The 24466-nt window shown below is 37.9% G+C and overlaps 1 protein-coding gene across 2 annotated transcripts in view; it reads right to left on the bottom strand.

The window, feature by feature from the left end:
* Window positions 1-24466, bottom strand: part of VPS41 (VPS41 subunit of HOPS complex) — a 203982-nt gene that overhangs the window by 40367 nt on the left and 139149 nt on the right. For both annotated transcript variants that reach the window (XM_040259502.1, XM_040259503.1), the window contains 5 exons: window positions 9959-10056; window positions 6431-6560; window positions 4679-4794; window positions 3208-3264; window positions 234-295 (listed from right to left, as the gene is read on the bottom strand). In XM_040259502.1, the coding sequence (XP_040115436.1) occupies window positions 234-295; window positions 3208-3264; window positions 4679-4794; window positions 6431-6560; window positions 9959-10056 (463 nt within the window). The remainder of the gene's footprint in view (window positions 1-233; window positions 296-3207; window positions 3265-4678; window positions 4795-6430; window positions 6561-9958; window positions 10057-24466) is intronic.

The raw sequence follows: 24466 nt of genomic DNA, 5'->3' as shown, positions 1-24466 counted from the left end.
CATGTTTTTTGACACCTCTTTCGTTGAGAAAAATATTTTTCATTTGGTAAAAACGAGACAGTAGGTGGGTAAATAACATATATCAATTCATTCTGTGGTTAAAACTATTACTATTCAAAATTACCCATTAGAAAAATGTAAAAAAAATAGTTGTAAAAAATGACTTATTTGTATTGCTAATATGGCTCAATTCTAGTTATATTAACAAACAGTTGTGAAAACATCTTGATTACCGTGCTGCTATATCATACTCTCCTCTTGCCACAAGGTGGTTTATATATGCCAAGCCGATGTCCTAGGGAAAATGAAACGAAGGAATTTCCTAGTTAACTGGCACACATGGAGAGTGAAAAAGTTGCCTTAAAGCTCAACATTCAGAAAACTAAGATCATGGCATCCGGTCCTATCACTTCATGGCAAATAGATGGGGAAACAGGAGAAACAGTGGCTGACTTTATTTTTCGGGGCTCCAAAATCACTGCAGATGGTGACTGCAGTCATGAAATTAAGACGCTTACTCCTTGGAAGGAAAGTTATGACCAACCTGGACAGCATATTCAAAAACAGAGACATTACTTTGCCAACAAAGGTCCATCTAGTCAAAGCTATGGTTTTTCCAGTGGTCACGTATGGATATGAGAGTTGGACTATAAAGAAAGCTGAGCGCCGAAGAATTGATGCTTTTGAATTGTGGTTTTGGAGAAGACTCTTGAGAGTCCCTTGGACTGCAAGGAGATCCAACCAGCCCATCCTAAAGGAGATCAGTCCTGGGTGTTCATTGGAAAGACTGATGTTGAAACTCCAATACTTTGGCCTCTGATGCGAAGAACTGACTCATTTGAAAAGACCCTGATGCTGGGAAAGATTTGAGGGCAGGAGGAGAAGGGGACGACAGAGGATGAAATGGTTGGATGGCATCACCGAATGAATGGACATAGGTTTGGGTGGACTCTGGGAGTTGGTGATGGACTGGAGGCCTGGCATGCTGCGGTTCACGGGGTTGCAAAGAGTCAGACACGACTGAGCAACTGAACTGAACTGATGGAAAACTGGGTCTCAGTTCCTGAGTGAGCCATGACATTGGGTCCTACTAGCACTGCTGACGAGAACCTATTCACAGTATACCTCAGTTTGCTTTATGTAATTATGCCCATTTCTTTCTCAGTCATATTTAAATACACTAGTATTTTCACAAATTTTAGAATTCATAATTTTTTTAAAGTTACTACTTTAATGGCTCCTAACCTGCCCTTTTCTAAAAAATTTCCTACAAAAGCAATCTCATGAGAAACACAATCTAATCATTTCATGTTATCACTAGATATAAACTTGTTTCTTGTGCTTTCATCTGTAAAATGTGAGTTATCTGTCTCTTCTACATCTCTGAGGATATGCTGTAAGAGAAAAGAAATGACAGGACACCACTCGAAAGGGAAATATTCAACTTGACATCAACGTGAAAATGAAAACTGGGACATTCAAACTCACACGTTTTCTGATGAGGAAACAGCCTCAAAGCAGTGAACTGACTGGCTTCCCAGGACTCATGCTCATTCACTTATTCTACTTTGGTTCTGAAAGGATTTTGGGTGGCCTGTGTCACAGATACAGGGGACCTCTTATGACTCTTATGAAAGATTAGTTCCATGCAAAAGCATCTGCATTAGAAGCTTAACTCAATATATGTAAAAAAAATAAAAGAAAAAAACTTAGATTTTTAAGTTCTACTTTACGTACAAAAAAATCTTTTGTGGAACTTCTTCCTAGATGGCAGAAATGGTAGAAGCCCATTTCTCTCTGCTTGCCTTGTCCTAGGAAGGAAATATCCAGGCATGATTCATGTAGAGGACATGCCCATTTCAAGAGTGAAGGGAAATACCCAAAGTTCTTAGTTGATTCAACTTTACTTTAAGGACGACTATGTAGGAAATCATATTCCAAATCTGTTGGAACTACAGGATGAAGAAAGGGTGACTAACTTTATTTCTCTGAAAATCATAGATCATACTATCTAGAGAGTCTACAGGTTCAGGGAAGAGATGCCTCCTTTGCAGAGTCAATTTCTCCAACCTTTGTTCCCTGTGTTCCTTTAACCTTAACCTGATTTTATCTCTTTCCCCTTATCATAAGCATGTTAAATATCTCTCTTACACAAAATACCCAGGACTACCAAAAACCTGCCCATGATGTCATAGTCCCCACCTGCAGTCTTGAATCTTTTCCACTTTGCAGCAAGCCTAATAGTCTCTATTCTACTCGACTTCATCATCTCCTATTCACTTTCACTCTGCCAAGCATGTTAAGAATAAATAATACATGTACAGAAAATGTACTTGTCACTTTCATGTTACCAAATCCAGTGTACAACTGACTAGCTAAGCTCGTCTTAGTTTTGACCTGCTTGCTTCAATTACACTCTTGTACTGGTAGGACTACTCCATTTCTAGATAATTCTTCCTTATTCTCTACAATTTTCAATGAATAAGTTCCTGAGTTATTTTCTTTGTATACTCTTTGAGAATTAGGCTATTTTGAAGAATTTTAAAGAGAAGTTTAAGGTGGGAAAGTGCAGGCAGAAGGAATTTGCATTGGAACCCAAACAGCCACAAAAGACTAATGTTCTAATCTGCATTTGTCAACCGGGGTCCTGGGCTAGATGATCCCTGGCGGTCTTTCACTCAGAGAATACCAGTTCTTTTCTGGCTTTCCATCTGCACATTCATTGTCACAGTTAGCAAAGAAATGGTCTTTTATTCACAATATTTTTCCAGAGTCCAAAATGTAATAAAAATGTATCTGATGTCCTAGATTAGTCACCATAACAAAATAAATTGGGTCTGTTCTTATGGAGACATGGAAGCAATCTAGCTTTATGAAACCTCTCTCTTGATAAATTTCATGATAATGTTATTTTACCTATGATTTAAAGAAACTTCCCCACACATAACTGGAAACTTGTATTTAAAGGGTATTTATAAATCCTGTTTCCAAATGACCTAAGACTGCCTCCTAGCAGGTGTTCAAGTTTCTTATTTACAAGCAGAAACTGATCTAATAAAATGAAATATTTTGACCTCACAGGCTAGAGAATTCAAGGGAAATAACTTCTCAAAATGTAGGAAGAATCTGTTCTTCTCAAATTACTTGCAGTCTCATAACTTATTGAAAGGTAAAGTTATATTTCAAATAATACAATTATATACTTACCAGAATCTTATGTCTTTTAATGTTCTTTTGGCTAATTTCAGCTGCCATCAAAGCTTCCTGTGTTTACAAAAGCATGACAAAGGAGGTGGGGGGGGAAGGAAGCGGGTAGGAGAGAAAGATATTGAGGTTATAAACAGTAAATTTATTATGTTTTAAAGTTATGGGATACATAAATAAGCCCCGCTTTCCCATGACTTTTGCTTCAAGCACAGGAATTTTTAATGTTATGGTTGAGTGAACCTCACTGAATTCAAACTGAAACAAAAGCAGTCAACCAAAATGAAGACTTCTCTTATTTCCATGTGAATTCATTTCCACATTAGGATAATGGAATCACATTTCAGACACAAATTAAAATACAACAAAATCTCCTAGGTTCAAAGAACAACAACAAAAAATCCACCTGTCATTCTAAATCTGTTTGACGTGTATTAACCAAGGGGCACTTTTCCTTTATGAAACATAAAAAGTAACCTATATACATACACATGGGTATAACTACAATAAGATTTTGAAAATCTCTGAGTCTATTTTTATTTTATTAAGTTTACCACAACTGTTTGAAACCCTAATTTATTTCTTTAAGAAGCTACTGGATTCAAAGCTATCAAGGTAATAAAGGTTGATATTTAAACCTTTAAATATCAATAACAATAAAGTATCAATACTCCAATACAATGTATGGAGTATCAATACTTGGACTCCAAAGAGTTTATATATTATCAACTGGTATCAATACTTGGTATCAATACTTGGATTCCAGAGAGTTTATATATTATTCAATAAAAACATTTCTTTTCAAATCATGTCAGGTGGTTACAAACCTGAAGCACCAGATAAATAGACTATTTTTTGTTTTTTAGCTAACTAGCAGATAAGCCTCTCCAGAGAGTTTCCCTAATAACCACCACAACAGTACTTTTGTGGCTATTAAAATAATGTTTTCCTTTTTTAAAAAAAATTCATGATGGGACATTATCTACTCAAACTAGTCTGAGCCAATACTCAATGAAGGGGACAACATTTTATCTAAAAAGGCAGCTCAAACCATCCTATATGAGTATAATTGGATAGCTTTACTTCTACATATGAACTAAGCACAATATAAATAAACTAAGCACAAGATAAATTATTTCACTAAAATATTCAAATAGTTGATCCTGAAATACTAGCTCAATTTTATTTTCCTTGAAAAACCACCAAAGAAACACATCAGTAGGCTGGATTTAACCTACCCACCCCCCCCACAGCCAACTCTTCCTTCAGTGAACAGTAAAGCCAGTCAACCTTCCTGCCATCTTTCTTCCCTCTAACTTCTGAAAACCATAGTGGAAAGTTATTAGCCTCCCACATATTATTAGCTTAGAGCATTCTAGTTGACCAACATGGAAGATTTATTACAAAAAAATGCTTTTATCCTCTTTATGTTACTGATCTGTCAATACTTTGAAAAAAGTAAAAACAAAACTACTTCATATTTCTTCTTTTCAAGAAGCCAGTCGATGTGGTCATCTTGGTCTCGCTCCTTCGCTACAACAACATCCCTTGGACTCACGATGTAAAAGAGTGACTCCCCTTCTGAGTACTCTAGAAATAAGAGAAGAGAGGAACAACTTGGGTGACTCAATAGGAGAAACCTTAGCAATGGTTTGGGAGGACTTGGTTAGACTACCCAACTTTAAGAGTGAGTAGAAAACTCTCCTACCTTTGAAATAAATGTGTTTGGCTGTGTTTGAGGAGGGTGGCAGACTAGAGGTGAGAATGTCAGAATCTATTCCAGTGTTTTAAAAAAATATTTACATGTAAAAAAATTTGAAAGAAAAAAGAAGGATGAGAAGGAGGAAGGAAAGAAGAGAAGGAAGGAAGGAGGGTGGGAGGAAATACCAAAAACTCTTTAAAAAAATAAGGAGGGCTTAAAAATTATGTTTCATAATTAACATTCTGACCTCAGTTGAAAGTGTTGAAAATTTCTGGTGTCTATTATATATAATTTATCTACTGTATATAAACTTTATTGATGGGCATTTACAGCACTGTTCTATTTTTACAGAACAATTGCGCCCTATAGTTGGCGATAAATGTTTCCTCCTCATCAAGGTCAAGGCCATCTAAAGCATAAATGACAGATGCCCCAAGGCCTGGGGACATCATCTGTCACTGCAGCATGCTGTACACAATGCCGATGGTAAGGGTTTCCTGCAGAATTCAATTATAAAATCTGTTCGGACGGGTTTCTAAGTGTGCAGCCAAGTTTGCTTTAAGGAAAAATACCTCGACTGGATGCATTCTCTTGTGAGTCATATTTGCTTTTTTCTAAGTCCAGAACAGACACTCCCATTTCCCAGTTGATCAAGGGCTTCATATAAGAAAACTCAGATATAGGACATTTCTTCATTTCTCTTAACCAAAATAACTGACAATACTCTCAAAACATGCTGTTTTTAAAGAAGGAAAGATCGTCTCAACAGCCAAAGCTGTTCTATTTTTTCATCAATGTATTTTTCAAGAAAAGAGTGACACCACAAGACCCTGATGCTGGGAAAGACTGAAGACAGAGGATGAGATGGTTGGATGGCATCACCAACTCAACAGACATGAGTTTGAGCAGGCTCTGGGAGTTGGTGATGGACAGGGAAGCCTAGTATGCTGCAGTCTATTGGGGTAGTAAAGAGTCAGACACTACTGAGCAACTGAACTGAACTGAAAATACAGATGCCCCTGGTATGACTACAGAGTAATGGTTCTCCTTTTATTTCCAAGCAGGGACTAAATGTATTCGTTCATCTACTCAACAAATAATAGCAAAAGTCTAGTATGTACCATATACTCTTTCAAGCTCTGAGCATTCAGCCATAGAAGGACAATTTCTCTGCCAACCCAGAGTACGCCCGAGTGATATGGCAATCACAGAAACAAGCTGCTTGATATCACTGTAAGTCAGGTGTCACATGAAATAGTTAGGACAGGAGACCAAATGTAAGAACAAAGACCACAAAGCTTCCTTACCTTGGTCTTGGCTCCATCTCTACCCCTCCTTTCTGCTCTGGGAACTCAAGCAAGTTCTCCAGCATCTCTGGGCCTTGGCGTCTTAATTTTCAACATGTCCAGATTAGCTCTAAGAGCCTTTCAGCACCTTAATTTAAATTTTTGATTGTGCTACTCAGGTGAAGGGGAAAAAACAAATATAAGAAATCACATGAGTCAGATCCTTGATCTGTCTCACCTAAGTGATAATCTCTACATTCATTTTCCTGAAAGCCCCTCACAGTCAGAGCATCAGAAGAAATCTCTTCACAAGTCTCAGAAAGTGGCTGGATGATATCCAATCTGGGTCTGGCGCAGTATTCTCTTTCCTGGGGGAGGAAGAAAGGCTCATTGGAATTAATTTCTATAAATGATACAAATTAATTCTAGGTAGTCATAATTAAATGCCTTGCTTTGATAAATTTGGCAGATATAAGCTCTTCTCAGCAGCAACTGTGCATAGCTTCAGGAGTGGTTTACTTTGACCTTTTGTATGTACTGTATGTATGTATTGTACTGTAATGAGATATACAGAACAGACAGCACTGTACCACGTCAGCAGTCACGGCTGCCTACTGAACACCTGAAAGGTGACAACTATGACTGAGAAACTGAGCTTTGAATTTTATTTAATTTTCATTAATTTCAATTTAGACAACCCCATGAGGTTAGTGATTACAATTCTGGTCACTACAGTTCTAGACCAAGATAGAAGGGGAAAATATGCTTTAATGAGGGCCTATGACAATTCCACTAGCTTAGTAGGTGACTATCTACAGATTACTCTCCTGAGTCCTTAAATCAAATCACCCTTGGGAAGTATTGTTGTTCCTCATTTGCAGAGGAATGAACTGAGGATCAAAAAATTTACTGAGGTTAAAGTTATGTAAGTAAATGGTAAGACTGGGATTTGTAGAAAAACTGGGACTATATTTGAAATCAAGTTTGTTTTACTGTAAAGCTCATGCTCTCTGAGTATTCAGCACAGGAGCATGAAACATATACTTGGACTATTTTCCAAAGCAACAAGAGCTAATGCAGTGTGGCACTGGTACAGAGAATACAGATGAAAGAAACAGCATGAAAGAAGTCCAGAACCACCCCTGAATCTCCAAGGCCCCCCAATAAAACAGTAAGCCTCACAGATCCCTTTGATCAATTCTGTTAGGTTAACTGAGAAACTATTAGGTTAATACTGCATCTCATATGTTTAAAGCATTCAAAAATTCAAAAAAAAACTGTAAAAGCTCAACTGGAGAAGAAAAAACCCCAGTGAATATGCAGGGTAATTGATCAGATCTGTGGAGAAATGACAAATATCCTAATATGAAAACAACAAAAAGGAAAAAAACTGAAAGATTTGAATATTTTTAAAAACATTAACAGCTGTTAACAATAACAAAAAAAATATCAAAATTAGAATCAAAAACAGAAAAAAAGATTGAACCAAACAATGTTAAAAGAAAACCACCTTGCTAGACCATATAAACAGTTCCTTCATATGTAAGAAATCCATCAGCAAAGTGATGGATGAGAAATCTATATTCTCACTATCTTACAACTTTTGTTCACTGGTCAAACAGCCCTGCTTATGTGTGAACTTCCAGGGAGCAGGAATTTGGTCCTGTTGACTTTTTTTTTTTAAGTCTTTATTGCATTTGTTACAACCCTGCTTTTATGTTTTGGTTTTTTGGCTGTGGAATCTTACTTCCCTGACCAGGGATCAAACCCACACCCCCTGCACTGGAAGGTGAAGTCTTAATCTTACTGGCCCGCCACACAAGTCCCTGGTCTTGTTGATCTTTGATACTCCATGTGCAGCACCATTCTTAACACACATGCGCTTTATTAATGAATGAAAAAAAAAAAAAAACAAACATTAAGGGAGCAGCTTCATAGATTAGGTTATATCACTGAGATGAAATAGGTCACAAGCACCATAAATAATGACAGGAGACTGCAAAGCCATATGCACAGAGAATGGAATGATGCTCCCCAAATACAGCAACACAGAGGAGCTTGTAACTATCACTACAACCATGTGGGGACAGGCATGAAGGTAAGAGATGTGATGGGAAAAATATGCTGGAGTAACATTAAGCCTGGTAGAAAAAAATTTGTTTACTGTTGCATCTAACCTGTCTATTTAATATGAAAAGTGGGGAGGGCATAGTTGGCCCCAAGCATGCTTCTTTACTATTTCTGCCTTAATTTTATCAGTTCATTCTGTGCTGAAGGATTTCAGGTGTCCTTTGGTGGTACAGAAAATGAAGAGTTATATACACCAACACACACATTTTTAAAACATCTCTAAGATGTTCACTTCTTCCTCTGAAAAAAATTCCATTTTCTAATTTGCTCTTTGAGGTTGGCCTTTCTTGGGTTTTACTCCTTTCCAATATTCTCTTTTATTAGCAAAGGTTTCCTTCCTTTCCTTCTTTTTTTGGTCAGTGGTTTATTAGGCTTTCCCTTTTTCATTTTACTGCCTCTTTCCTTATGTCTTTCAATCACATTCTCAATCCTCCCCACACTCCTCATCAAAAAGCACTGTATTTACTCCCTCAGGAGCCACTGCTTTTCTTTCTTTAAAAAAAAATAAAAATAAAATAATAATAAACTGATGTCCTGCACAGGGCTAGAAGCCAGTCCTATTGATTTTAGCAGGTTTGAGTGTTCACTTAAGTCTGCAGCATCCCATTGCCTAGCAACATGGGCACCCAGAGCTCCAGGTTACTATAGCGATGGCTTCCTTATGCAAGAGCTTGCTCAGAGGAACGCTGGAGAGCAGCTACCACTTCAAAACTGGGACTCCCAGGGTTTTTCTCCCCATTTTATTCTCTGCTGTTTGAAAGGGAAAAAAAGGGGAGAGAACACAGACAAGGGGAACCCACTCACTGTAGAGGGCTAGATGATCAATTGTGTTTCTTTTATACATAGCATCCAAAAGAAAATCCTTTACAATAAACTCTCCTTGTTTATACCCTGAAGCCACCCCTAGCCCCTTCCTAGCAGGACCCCTGGACTCTGACAATAAAGACAAACTAGGAATGCAGCCGACCTAGGCTTCAAAGAAAGACTCAGTATGCAGGGCCCTCCACTGGACGCTATAACAGGCTTCATTCCAAAGTCATGTATAATGAAATGCTGATTCTCTGCTGTTTCCTATTAGCTATGCATTTCATACCATCATTTGCACTGATAACTGAGACTTAGCAAGAATCTAATTTCCAAGCAAGAATCAAGCTACTCAGAATCACTAGGCCACCGGGAAGTAAACAAGTATGTCTGGACCACAGGAAATAATGGACTGCCCTCTCGGTAATTCACTCTGACCACAGGGACCCCTGCTGATGCTGCAGATCAACTTCATCGCTGTCATTTCAGTTAATGCACAGTGTCAGCTTAGTTTCTTCGCCTTTCAGCAAGAGGAAATCCTTCATTCCTTTCGACTGAAATACCAGGAAAGATGGAAAAAAACGAAGAAAAATTAAAAAGAAAAAAAGAGACTCCCTTTTGCTTGGCAAAAGGAACAAAGGCAACCAAGGAGTAGAGCTTCTGAAAGGTAAGTAAATACATTAAGTCTGCAGGGTAATCTCTCTGCCCTTGTTTTATAGGTCAGGAAGTTCTGCTAAGGCTGGATCTGAGTTCTTTCATGACAACATGATCTGGGGGAAAACGCTACAGATGAACCTGCACTTCCCATTGTATTTTAGGTGAAAAAAATTACCGTTTTTTCAGAAACCTCCTTTACGTAGGAAAGTACAACAAGCTGATCACAGAGAGGTGCCAGTCCACTGATGTAGAATTCAGTTTCAAACTGAGACACTGCAAACAAAAGGGAGAGAAGATTCATCATTAATAACAGCAAAAAGCAGCACACAAAGGAAAGAACACATCTACTATGAACACAGAATAGACTCATTTTAGAAATTTAACATAAAAGGGGCAGAGATAAACATACTTTCTTGATGATAATCAGTACCAGAAAAAGATAACTGGGAACTTACACTTGAAAAACTCTTTTACAAACAATAAGCAAATTCGACAATAGTAGTAAGCATGAATGGTCAAAAGTGACATTACCTAGTTAGTTTAAAAATGACAGAGAGTTAAGCCCCGTGAAGACACTTTGAAATCCATAAAATTCAATCTAAATTATTCAATAACAACTTTAAATTAAAAATTAAATATTTTAAATTAAAAATACTATTAATGACAAAAATACTTCTAAAATAATTTAAACACAAATTTAAATCTTTCACAATTAGGGCATTACCATGGTATTATGGTCATGAGAACAGCTCTTTGTAATTTTGAAACTATTAATACTCTAACATTTAATAATCATTTAATCTAAACTCTAAAATAAAAAAGTGTAGATGCAATAACATTATGATGAAACTGATGCTAATTCTTCAGTATTAAACAAAGGTCAGAAAAAATAAGAAATTTCTCTTTTCTTTTAAAAGACAGTCATTAAAACTTAGAAGTTCTACTTCTTCTATTGCATCACCTATGTGGAGTCAGGAAATCTTAAGTTGTAACTGCAGTTAAATTGAACATGGACAATTCATTTTGATTTCTGCTGATATAACTTTTCCCATGTATAAAATAAAGGTATCAGAGTAGAAATAAACCCATAATACAAATAAAATGAAGGATTAGTGAATTGTTCTTCCTCCTCTCCATTCTCCTCATAAATCACTTAGTGTTACTTGTCCCTGCTTATCTTCAATGCCTACTCCTTATACAACTGTTTTCAAAATTTAATTTTCATACCAAAATGAAACTGAGGATAAAATGTCTCTTTCCAGGTGGCGCTAGTGGTAAAGAACTTGCCTGCCAGTGCACGAGATGTAAGAGACGCAGGCTTGATCCCTGGGTTGGGACAATCCCCTGAAGAAGCAAACGGCAAACCAGTCTAGTACTCTTGCCAGGATAACCCCATAGACAGAGGAACCTGGCAGGATACAGTCCACAGGGCCGCAAAGAGTCGGACACAACTGAAGCAATTTAGCATGCACACAGTTAACAACATAAATATGAAAAAGGATAACATTTTAACGCTGTGTCCTTGGTTGGATCACATAGGTAGTCAGGGTACCCTGAACAGAACCAGATGATGTAAGTCCTAATTGTGCAGCTCTGCCATGAACACTTTTTCTTCTCATCTCTGAACCTGAACTGAATATTCTTACCCAGCCACTTAAAAATAGTTTTGGTAAAGTGCTAATGTGATAAATATTCACATGAAGCATGCTCAGAGATGAGCATGTCCATTGTGTAGCCAGACACTGAAGGTTGTGAAGAAGTTTCCCCAGTGCTGTGTGTGAATGTAGTGTGTGAGCAGGGACAGAGGAGGGTTGGAGTGTGCAGATGCTACTGATCAGTGTGGGGCCACACATGACCTAATGACCGGAGGTGAGAGTTTATCAGAAGGTTTTGCATGCCAGTACTCCTGAGGTTGCTTAAACTCTGTTTGGTAGAGAGGGACTTGTGTAGAGAGGGACTTGTGTTCTTCTTTACTAAATCACATGCCATTATTGAAATGCTCCATATCCAGTTCCCTTACCAGCAACTTGGGTGAAGATCAGTCAGTCAGAGGTGCTACAGAGGCTGCTTCATGGGACTCACATGGAGCCTTTGGTGTGCCTCTCTGAAATAGGAACCCGCGGGAGAGCATCATCTAAGAAATTGTGGGTGAATGAGGTATTCTCCCCAGTTGAGATGCCAAATGGGCTGTTAGCCTCACTGCCAAGAAGTATCAGACAGTATCCATCCTAAAGGTAACCAAATGCACATCAAGGCCTTGGTGTATATGCATGACTCATAAGACACAGAACAGAAAAGTTAGAAAATAATTCTACTCAGTTCTTCCCTTCTCTACATCCTGATTTCTATCAAGAGCTTGAGTTAATACTGAACTGAGTTAATAATGCATAAAATTTCCTATTATTTAATTAAGAACAAAATAGAATATCTAATGTGTTCTTAAAGAAAACAAGGCAATAATGTGAAGAAGCAGATATCTATTTCCTTCTCAATTCCAGATAGTGTCGCAAATGCTATTTGTTAAGAGCTAAAGCTGACTACACTTTACTAACTGAAAATTAGTAATAATTTAGGTAGAAATGACATGCAGTGTCTAAATGACAAACAAAAAACAAAAAGAAATGCCCATTTACGAAGAAAAGATGTGGTATATAAAAACAGCATTGTCAAGATTTCCAGAGGCACAGTTAAGCAAGTTATCACCATTCATAAAAAGTTGTAATTCAAGTAATTCTTTTCATTTTATTAAAATGATTTCAAATCAACAGAAATCTTATGGAAAACAAAACTGCAATTATAGTCACACCCACTATGAGTTATAATTTAAGAATTCTTAAATAGTGGCTGCTTTTCTTAGCTTTGAATATTCTACCACTTAGAAATTCATCTCCATGAATATCCATTAGTAATGGTATCATGTAAAAAAAAGGATTCACTTCCTAGTTTGAGGTCCTAGTTTAGGGAAAGTTCTACAGCTATTCTACATTAAAAAAGACATTTCAGGGACTTTCCTGAAGGTCAGAGGTTAAGACTCTTGTGCTTCCAATGCAGGGGATCGACCAGTTTGATCCCTGGTCAGTGAACTAAGATTCCACGTGCCTCACAATGTAGCCAACAAAAAATAAAAACAGAAAAAAAAAAAAAAAAAGACTTTTTACGATGAACGATGGGGTTCTGTTTCACTACTCACTAAGGTAACAGGCTTTCCTGGTGGCTCAGATGGTAAAGTGTCTGTCTACAATGTGGGAGACCTAGGTTCAGTCCCTGGTTCAGGAAGATCCCCTGGTGATGGAAATGGCAACCCACTCCAGTATTCTTGCCTGTAAAATCCCATGGACAGAGAAGCCTGGTAGGCTACAGTCCATGGGGTCGCAAAGAGTCAGACACGACTGAGCGACTTCACTCACTCACTCACTCACTCAAGGTAACAGAACAGGACTGTTTTAGGATCCATCACGATTCAGTGTATTCTTTATACTAATGCTAAATCCTTGAAGGGCTGATGTCAGAACAAATAGAGAAATACAAGAAATATTCTAAATGAACAGATAATAATGAAGAGAGTTAGAGAAAGAAACACTGGATGGTAATATTTATTCTTCTAAAGAACATATGTAAATTATGTAATAAGTTTATGGACCAAATTTATAAAATGTCTTCACATCATTACTGCCTTTCTATTTCAAAATTTCTATAGACTAATCAAAGTTTCAGTGAATTTATTTTCCCTAAAATATATTTTCCACGAGTTGTCATAATTTTAATTAAAAAAAAAAAAACTCATTAAAGGAAAATAGTTTGAACATAGGTGGTTTATGGTTCCCATACCTCAGAATCTTTCCATTATCTGAAAAAGATAAATCATAATGAAAAAAAGACAACTCCCGTTGGAAAGCACTAAGACAAAATAGAAAGCAAAAGCTGGGGAGCAGGGGGGAAGAAGAGAACAATGCAGAATTTCTAGAGAAAGCCACAAAAGACAGCAGCTATACTGCAGACCAAGGGGGTGCAGAAAGTGAGCTGATGGCTCTGGGGCCCTGAAGGAAGCGCTCCGGGGTCCTGAATTATGGTGGAGGTGAGCCAAGATATACTCGGGTTCCATCCTTGAGTCGGGAAGATCCCCTGGAGAAGGAAATGGCAACCCACTCCAGTATTCTTGCCTGGAGAATCCCATGGAGAGGAGCCTGGTGGGCTACAGTCCCTGGGATCACAAAGAATCAGACAGGACTGAGCAACTAAGACTTTCACTTTCAAGCAAAGACAACATTACAGCTGCAGCACAGCCTTCACCCTGATGAAGACAAAGACTCACTGTGCTCTAGTTTACTCAGGAGGATAACGCATTCCTAGATGTGTTATAAGAAATAATTCAAGAAAAGAAGAGATTCCAAGCAGAATAAGAGAGAAAGAGAAAAAAAAGTTTCAGAAGGATTATTTACATAAAAACTGTATTCAAGGAGTTATTTGGATCCAGAAAGAGGGCAATTCTAAACAGACCTGATCTAAAAGAGAAGCTTCAGATCTTGATTGGTGCTATTCAACAGAGTATTAACTTAAGACAAAAATATAACTTATGCATATAAATTTTTCTAGTAGCCATATTTAAGAGTAAAAAGAGGTGAAAATTTTAAAAATATTTTATTTAATGCAATATATCAACATACAACTATTTCAAACAAAAACATAAAAAAATATTGAGATAATTTACTTTTTATTTCCACACAAGTCTTTGGAAACCTAGACACAGCACATCTCAGCCGACACCTGCCACATTTCAAGCACTTATTAGTTAAAAGTGGCAAGTGGTTACCCAATTGGACAGTACAGGTCCAGATACCCTATAATTTTTTGTCTTTAAAAATCAAGTCATTTTACTCAAGTATATCTTGACGATATGCATTGTGGGTTATAATTTTCATATACACACTGTACTATTTTAATTTACAGTTTCTAGTTTTCACATCTATTTTGTATCTGTTTTAAAAATAGTTTCAGGAAATTTCTCTTGAATTACTGGTTTTGGTATTTATTCCATTTCCTTGTTTTGTTTCCCAGGACTCTTATTTGCAGGCTAAATTACCTTTGCTCATCTTCAGTATTTATCATTTAATCAAAAATCTTTTTTTCCCTTTGCTTTTAATTCTTCAATTTTTATTGGAGTATAGTTTTACATGAAGGTCAAGAAGCAACAGTAAGAATCAGACATGGAACAAGAGACTGGTTCAAAACTGGGAAAGGAGTACATCAAGGCTCTATATTGTCACTCTGATTATTTAACTTTTATGCAGAGTATATCATGCGAAATGCTGGACTGAATGAAGCACAAGCTGGAGGCAAGATTGCCAGGAGAAATATCAATAACTTCAGATATGAAGATGACACTACCCCAACGGCAGAAAGTGAAGAGGAACTAAAGAACCTCTTGATGAAGGTGAAAGAGGAGAGTGAAAAAGCTGGCTTAAAACTCAACATTCAAAAAACTAAGATCATGGCATCCAGTCCCATCACTTCATGGCAAACAGATGGGGAAACAATGAAAACAGCGAGAGACTTCATTTTCTTGGACTTCAAAATCACTGCAGTCAGTGACTGCAGCCATGAAATTAAAAGATCCTCTCTCCTTAGAAGAAAAGCTATGAAGAACCTGTCTTGTCTGCGTGTTAGTCACTCAGTTATCTCTGACTCTTTGTGACCCTATGCACTGTAGCCTGCCAGGCTCCTCTCTCCATGGGATATTCCAGGCAAGAATACTAGAGTGGGTTGCCATTTACTTCCCCAAAAGATGTTTCCGACCAAGGGCATGAACCTGGGTCCCCTACATTATAGGCAGATTCTTTACTGCCTGAGCTACCAGGGAAGCCCTAAATATTAATATATTCCTTGGGAAAAAAGCTATGACAAACCTAGACAGCACATTAAAAAAGCAGACACATTATTTTGCCAGCAAAGGTCTGCATAGTCAAAGCTATGGTTTTTCCAGTAGTCATGTACCGACTCGAGAGTTAGACCATAAAGAAGGCTGAGCACCCAAGAATTGATGCTTTCTCATTATGGTGCTGGAGAAGACTCTTGAGAATCCCTTGGACTACAAGATCAAACCAGTCAATCCTAAAGGAAATCAACCCTGAATATTCACTGGAAGGATTGACGCTGAAGCTGAAGCTCCAATACTTTGGCTACCTGATGCAAAGAGCCAACTCATTGGAAAAGACCCTGATGCTGGGAAAGATTGAAGGCAGGAGGAGAAGGGGATAACAGACGAGATGGTTGGATGACATCACCAACTCAATGGATGTGAATCTGAGCAAACTCTGGGAGATAGTGAAGGATAGGAAACCCTGGCATGCTGCAATCCACAGGGTCACAAAGAGTCGGACACAACTGAGCAACTGAACTGAATAGCTGCTTTGCACTGTTGTGTCATTTTCTCCTGTACAGATAAGTCAGCTATACATATACACACACATATTCCTCATTTTTGGATTTCCTTCCCACTTAAGTCACCACAGGGTATTGAGTAGAGTCTCCTGTAGTATACAGTAGGTTCTCATTTGTTATTTTATACACACTCCTCATTTGTGATTAAAATCTTTTTCCTCTTCCAGTTCTCTTACAGAACTATCTTTGCATCTATTTGCTCCCATGTTCTTCCAGTTTAACCTTTATTTCTGAAATAATTTTTTATTTGTAAGTATTTTCTGAGTTCTGTCACTTCATTTGAAGTTTAATTCTGATTTTCGGTGTTCTTCCATGGCTTCTGTAGCTTCTTTCAACTATCTTGTAGCTTGTTATGAAACAGTAAATTACAGTTGTCATCTATTTTGTGGGTGTTTCTGACTGGTACGCTTTCATTGCTAAGGAGGTTATTCTGTTCCTTATCAATTTTTTTCTTAAACCTTAGCAGAGGGTTTGAGCTTTGTACCTTTACAGTGCTTGTTTTTAGATAAAATCAGTCACTGATCTCTTGGGAGAAGGCAGGAACTGGGGTAACACTTCTAACCTTGAAGAGTTCCCTCATTCAGTGTTTTCACACAGTTTTAAAAACGTTTCCTTGCTTTCTGGCTTCGTCCCCTCCCTGCTTTCATCTGGACTTTCTCTTTCTTTTAGGGCTCTTGCTTGGAAAATCCCATGGACAGAAGAGCCTAGTGGGCTGCAGTCCATGGGGTCGCTAAGAGTCAGACATGACTGAGCGACTTCACCTTCACTTTTCACTTTCATGCACTGGAGAAGGAAATGGCAACCCACTCCAGTGTTCTTGCCTGGAGAATCAATCCCAGGGATGGGGGAGCCTGGTGGGCTGCCGTCTATGGGGTCGCACAGGTTGGACACGACTGAAGCGACTTAGCAGCAGGAGCAGATGGCCCAAAGGTAAAGAATCTGCCTGCCAACACAGGAGATGCAAGAGATGAGGGTTCGATCCCAGGATTGGGAAGATCTCCTGGAGGAGGAATGTCAACCCACTCCAGTTTTCTTGCCCGGAGAATTCCATGGACAGAGGAGCCTGGCGGGCTACAGTCCACAGGGTCACAAAGAGTCAGACATGACTAAGCAGAACGGCACAACCTCTCCTTCTTTTATTTCTTCTTGCTCATATTGCTTGGGATTTATTCTCCTGGACTTTACCCAGACCTCTCAGAATGGCCTGGGGTCTCTTCTAGAGAACACCCACTGGCTGTCTTGGCATTCTCTTGGAGTTCGCATTAGAAGCCCCCTTGCTCCCTCTGCCATCTCTCACACCAATTCTGGAAGCGCAGTGGTTCCTGTGGCTGTTGGTGGCTTTTGTCATTTGCATGCATGCTGGCATTCCTAGGGCTACCTTGCTGTAAATATTGTCTATGGGGTTTTGGTTGCATGATCGAGTTGTTCCATTTTTCTGGGAGAACTCAGGAGAATGGAACAATTATGCAGCCATTATCACATCTTCCTAGAATCCTCCAAGCACAAAATGTTAATGTATCAGCGTTAGATATCAACTTGATATAAGCCAGGGCCAGGATTATAGTCACAAACACATACTATCATTGGGCCATCAACAGTGCACATGCTGTAAGTTTCTGAATGACTGCATCTGATTGAAATAAAAATGAATAAGACAGAGACTTCTTGTATCTTGAGTTTTATCTCTCTGAGGGTTATCAGTAACTTAATTCAATAAGGAATTACTGAGCACTAGGAGACACTCTTCTAGAAACATCAGGAAGATGAGTTTGCCTCTGACTTAAAAGAGACTGTGAGTCTAGAAGCTGAAGAAATAATTAAAATTCCATGTGCTATCCAAGAATGGAAATAGGTGTAAAGCAACAAAGAGTACAGAGCAGGCAATTTATTCCCAGAGGGGAGGAGATGGGCATGGAAACAATAGCCATTATTATGGCTATATATGCCTGTTAAGGGCAGGAATGGTAGTTATACATGAGAGAACAACATTTCATTAAATGTTCATTCAAAAACATTTCATGAAAAAAACTTCATTTAAAAAATATTAAAAACTAATGTGTATTAGATTGTCAAAAATAAAAATCAAGATTTTATTTGGGTCTGGATAAAAAGATCATCCTCCAAGTAATTCACAGCTAGTTTATCTCAATAATATCATTGTATTTAGCCCTAAAGAATGATAAATACTCTTGATTATTATGTGTACCTATGAGCTGTCTTATGAGATGTATTAACCTTTTCAGAATAATTTAGTAAATCCTTATTTATATCTTTCCCCCATTCTCTTTCAACTGACTATGAAACACGAATGTTTTAGTCTTCTGACTATTAAAAGAAACTACTGGTTTTCTAACAAAACAGAATAGTCATATTAATAATAGCTTCCATTTAATGAACATTGCTGACAAGCAGGATGCTGAATATATTATAACATGATCTTTTTTCACCATGATAACTTTATATTTATCTTAAAAGGGACTTGAAGCTCAGGGATGATAAGTAACTTGACTAAGGCCACTTAAGTAGAAGCCAATAAAAGCAGGAATTTGAAATCTTACTTTCCCCAGATATAAGTCACACTAGAAAACATAAGCAAGCCCACAGAGGTGCTAAGGGCGAAAGTGCACTATGTTAGCTGAAACGGGAAAAGTGAAGGGTCTGACAACTTGCTGCCACTTCTGCTGCATGCAGCCAGGGTGCCAGGCCCTTCTTTGGAATTTTCCATGCACTGAAGCACAGAGAACATGTGCTGCCTTTTATTTTGGGTTCTTGTTTTCCCTTTACTGGTGCAAAATGCCCATTAGTTAGATGTGACCTAGAAGGATTCGGGATCTTCACTGAGACTAAATAAAGTGATATCCTATAATTTTATTTAAAGCTTTTTATTTTTAATGTGGGCTCTTTTTTAAAGTCTTTATTGACTTTGTTACAATATTGCTTCTGTTCTATGCTTTGGTTTTTTGGCCACAAGGCATGTGAGATCTTAGCTCCGTGACCAGGGATTAAACCCACAGCCCCTGCATTGGAAGGCGAAGTCTTAACCACTGGACCACCAGAGACATACCTTTCTATAAATTCTGGTTTCTATGATTCTTCAACAAAGAAAGAAAATTTTAAGCAATTTATAAATAAGAACAATTATCTTCCATTGTCTTATATCCACATATGAAAAGCATCAAAGTCCCTTTATGATAGTTCCTTATTCCCAAGAGAATCTGACCCTTTAGTCACCAGATATTAGTATTTCATAACTGGATATAATGTCCACAGACTCTGAGAAATTTGGACACTCTGTCAATGTGACCGCTGATCTAAGAAAATATACTTGGAAATCACATTTCAACATCCTTAGGATTGATATGAAGCTGAGGCACTAAAGCAAAAGTGACTTACTATGCTTTATGTCAGCAAGTTATGGACAAGGTCTAATATAGGGGAGTGAAACAGAAGGCAATGGCTAAAGGATAAAATTAGTAAAACATCCAAATCAGGAACCAATATTACACGTAGGTCAAAGCCATTTAAGACAAGCTTAGCCTTCAATTTAATTTCATATTTTCAAATCAATATTCAGTACACAATGTGATCAAAGCTAAGCAGATGTGATTATCTCTTATACTAAACTCCAGAACTCACAAAGAAACAGCAATGCTGCGTGATTTAATGAGAAGCTGACCACACACTACTTACACCATAGACAAGGGGATGTTTGAAGAACTTGGGTCAAAAGGTTCAAATCAAACAGTTATACTTTAAGCTGTAAAAGGGCTATTTTCAAAAAAAAAACAAAAATAAGTGTTGGTACAGATGTGGAGAAAGTTGGTTGAAATGCAAAGTGTAAAACCATTACGAAAAACAGTATAGAGTGTCCTCAAAAAAAGTTTCAGATAGAACCACCATATGTTCCAGCAACGTCCTTCTGGGTATCAATCCAAAAGAACTGAAATCAGGATCTTGAAGAGACATTAGCACTCTCATGATCATAGCAGCACTATTTACAACAGTCAAGACATGGAATCAACCCAGGGTCTATCCACAGAGCAATGCATAAAGATGGAATACCATTCAGCCTCAAAAAAAGAAAATTGTGCAACAGCATGGATGAACTCTGAGGATATTATGCTAAGTGAAATAAGCCAGTCACAGAAAGACAAATATTACATGATTCCACTTGTATGAGGTACCTAAAGTAGTCAAAATCATAGAATCAAAGAGGAAAGGTGGTTGCAAGGGCTGGGGAGAGGAAATGGGGAGTTGCCAATCAACAGACATAAAGTTTCAGTTCAGCAAGATGAATTAAGTTTGAGATCTGCTGTTATAACATTATGTGCATCAGCAATGACAATGCATCATCCCCTTAAAAAATCTGTTAAGACAGTAGATCTCATGTGAAGTGTTTTTACCATAACAAAATAAAAAAATTCAGAGACCTAACCACCTGCACCCCCACAAAAGTTTCCAAAACTACCTTGACGCACCAAGTAAACTTATGTCGAACACTAGGAAAGCACACGTAAGAGCTTTTCCTCTTTTTCAAAGGGCTGCAAGAATCACATCCCAGTCTGGATGTGATTCCCTTTCCTCAGAAACAATTTTGACAGCCATCCAAGGCAACTAGGTTCTAGAGTTCTCTGAGAAAATAATGAAGGGCTGTCAGTCCCAGAATACAATAAGGGGAAATAACATTTCTACTTTTCTAAATGAGACACTTCACTGAACCCAAATAAAACAAAAACAAATGTACTGCATTTCCATTTTATCTGGCTATTTGAAGAACAGGTAAGCAGACATCCTCACTGGCATATTTAAAGAGTCTTCATAGAATTTCTACCCCATGGTTTGTATCTGAGTGCCCAGAGCAAACTGCTTTTAATCAGTTACTCTGGCTGCAAATGAGGGCAGGGGTTAGGAGGAAGGCATGCAGGGAAGAAAGCATGGCACAGTAGTTAGAGGCAACAGCTTTGAAACGAGGCTTATCTGGGTTCAGATGCTGCCTTCTCTGCTTTTCAAGTCATCATCTTAAGCAGGTTACTTGATCCCTCTGAACCTCAGCCTCTTCACCTATAAAATGGTGTAACAACCCCCTCCACTGGAATCATCGTGAAGATTAAATGAAATTCTGTTTGAAATGCATGTCAGCATGTGCCTGGTGGTGGGGATTATAAAATAAACAAAATACACTTCTTACTTCAGATGCTTCAGATTTCTTACCACTCCTTACTGTAGAGAAACTTTACTCTTTCTACTTGCAACAAACATTTGAGCCTCCAGCACTGATGAGAAAGAAGAGGGGGAATGGACAGAGGAACAGACACGTAATAAAACAAGCACAATGAAACCTTAATTGCAGAATCGAGGAGGTGAGTAAATAGGAACCCATAGTGAAATTCTTTACTTTTTATATGTTTAATAATTGTCGTAATAAACTGTTGGGGAAAAATTAAGGCAGAGGAGAAGAATTAATAGAGAGAATCAAACTAAATTCTAAGAGAACAGAAAATCACACAGAGTTAAACCTGTAAGCAAAACACCTTGAACTATCCTGATTCCTGCTGAGACTGTGATATGGAGATAAACCTTGTTACTGTCGTGCACAGAACTGTCCCACTGCTGGAACCTGTGTGTCTGGGTCAGAATGCTAACAGGTGGCTGGAGAGAGAGACAGTTAGATCTAAGAAGGGTATTAATTTCACAGCTCTCTTATGTCATGCAAAAAGCCCTTCAATTTTCAAGTCACTGTTTTCCCAATCAAGAGGCTTAAAACAGAACAAATAATGTACTAAACAGAGCCACAGCATATAGTCAACTAAAGATATGGACTCTGTTTAATTAAAGTGAAAAAGATGTCCCTTGCTTTTCTCCTCCCTATCTTCCTGGCTCCTCTCATTCTACACAGCTTCCCATATAGATTTTCTCATTATTTTTTTGAAACAAATTTCCACATGAGATCAAGACTAGGGAGTTAATCATTAATTCCTTGCATGTAAATTATCTGCCCCTGACAGGAGATGCCCCCTCAAATGACACATCAATATTGGATTCATTTCCCAACAACATAATATCAGCTCCCAATTACCATTCCATTAGGACCAAGGATGACTTTGGTGAAAAGTTTCATCTCTGCGTCTAAATCTCAGTGGGCATCAGGACAGTTCAGGGTGTTTGTGCTTCAGGATCTAGTCCAGTATGGTTTTCTGCTCTGTTAGAATTCAGTTTGGTTATAATCTACTAATTCTTCTGTACTGAATATTTTCCCCCAACATTTTATTATGAAAAGTACCAGAGGGTTAGGGAGTCCTGTGACAAGATACCCAAGTTAAGTTAAAATAAGTAAAGCAGTCATGGACCACAACATATTTTATTTTTAACACAGTAATATGGAGGAATAAATGACATCTAAAAAGTCTTAAGTAATCTTATGTCTTCATGGGTTGGAGACTGGCCAGTAAGCTTCATATTTACTATCAATATTATCTTTTGCTTATAAGAATAAATTAATATCTTATTGAGAGGATATTGAGAGGAATAACTTTTATGTTGTTTTTGAGATTCTGCCTTGTAAGGAAGAGCTATAAACATCTGGCTTCTAAGAAATGTACAGCCACAGACATTTCTTTCATCTCAATGCCATTTTCACCTCATTTAGTAAAGAACAGTGGCTTATAACGTCTAGGGCTAAAGCAAATTGTAATCCATACCTGGTAATATTTCTCTTTTCCTTTATCCTAGTCAAGGACTCTTATCCAAACCACTTTGCCTCCTGCTGTGGAAATGGTTTATATTCTTAAAGGTTTGCTCTCAAGAGGGGAAAAAAATGGTACTTAACCACTAACCATAGTAGTAAAATGTCTGTAATATGCTATTGTTGGTACCCGTACACGGTCTATTTCACGGAAATTGTAGTACAGATGAACTACATTTTAATAATGTGATCCCAGGGCTCTAGCTATTAGCAGTTGAGGAGCTGGGATGAAAGTCTGCATAGTGATGATAACCACTGTGGTTCAGTGAGCATCTACTGTATGCCAAGGAGTGTGTTGCAGACTTTCCTTACATCACACCTAATTCTCCCAGCCATCTGGAATAGTACGTCTCATCATCTCTATTTTATTTCTTTTTATTTTTTTTACTAAAAAAATTTTTGGGGGGCCACATCATGAGGCACACGGGATCTACTTTCCAGACCATGGACAGAACCCATGCCCCCTGCACTGGAAGCCTGGGCCACTCGGGAAGTCCCTGATCTCCATTTCACAAGTGAAGAAAGTCTAGCTCAGGGACATTAAAGTACTTATCAAGATCAGACAGGAATTCAGCAAACTGCCTGGCCTCCTTGCTTGGTCATTCTGTGGGGTTAGATTCTATCCATTTTAATGCCACGGCAATAAGATTTTGGATGAGTTATTTACCACTTTACCACCATGAGCCTCAGGTTTTTTCATCTATAGAATAAGAAGACTACTACCTGCCCTTCAAAGGGCTGCTGTGGTGGTAAAATGGACTAAAGCAGATAGTACACAAAGCACAATACCCCATACCTACTTCTTGAGTAATAATACCAAGTAAGGAGAAAAGGTGACACTGCTACATTTTCATGCCTTCCAGGCAATTTTTACATCCTAAAATTCCCACAGTTATTGCCCTTTTCTATCTACCTGAATTTACAATATTCTAATACTTATCTCTCAGGACACAGCATTGAGACGTTCAGGTTTTTCACTGGTGGGCACAGGAGAGGCAGGACAGAAGAGAGACTGAAATAACTATCTTTATCTTCTAGTTCTGCCTTTTTATCAGGTTACTCAGTGCTTCTCAGTACTATTATATTCTGCATACGCCTATTTTATCCATACCCCAAGCAATCCAAACTGTGAATTTATATATTCATTTATCCTTTTAAGGCAAACAACAACTACAATGATCAAAACCCTACCACCAATTTATGACTTAAAGTATAAAATATTTAAATGTTACAAACATATTAGCCAGGTGGGAATATCTTTGTAGAAATAGAGTCTTGTGCAAATGATTTATCTCAGCTTCTCCCCATTTATGACAAGCCATCAAATGCATATTCCTCCTCTCCCATCCAAATGCGTAAACAAACCATTTACCTGACACAAAACATGGCAAACCTTTTTTTTTTGGCCACAAAACTCTGTCTTCTGTTGTTCGGTACTAAATAATACAAAAAGAGTTTTTATTCTATTTGTTTAATTGACAAATATCAGTCAGTTTTCACTTT

Source organism: Oryx dammah, unplaced genomic scaffold (assembly GCF_014754425.2).
Source record: "Oryx dammah isolate SB20612 unplaced genomic scaffold, SCBI_Odam_1.1 HiC_scaffold_18, whole genome shotgun sequence".
Classification (NCBI taxonomy): Eukaryota; Metazoa; Chordata; class Mammalia; order Artiodactyla; family Bovidae; genus Oryx; species Oryx dammah.
This window is presented reverse-complemented; position numbering and strand designations above follow the sequence as displayed.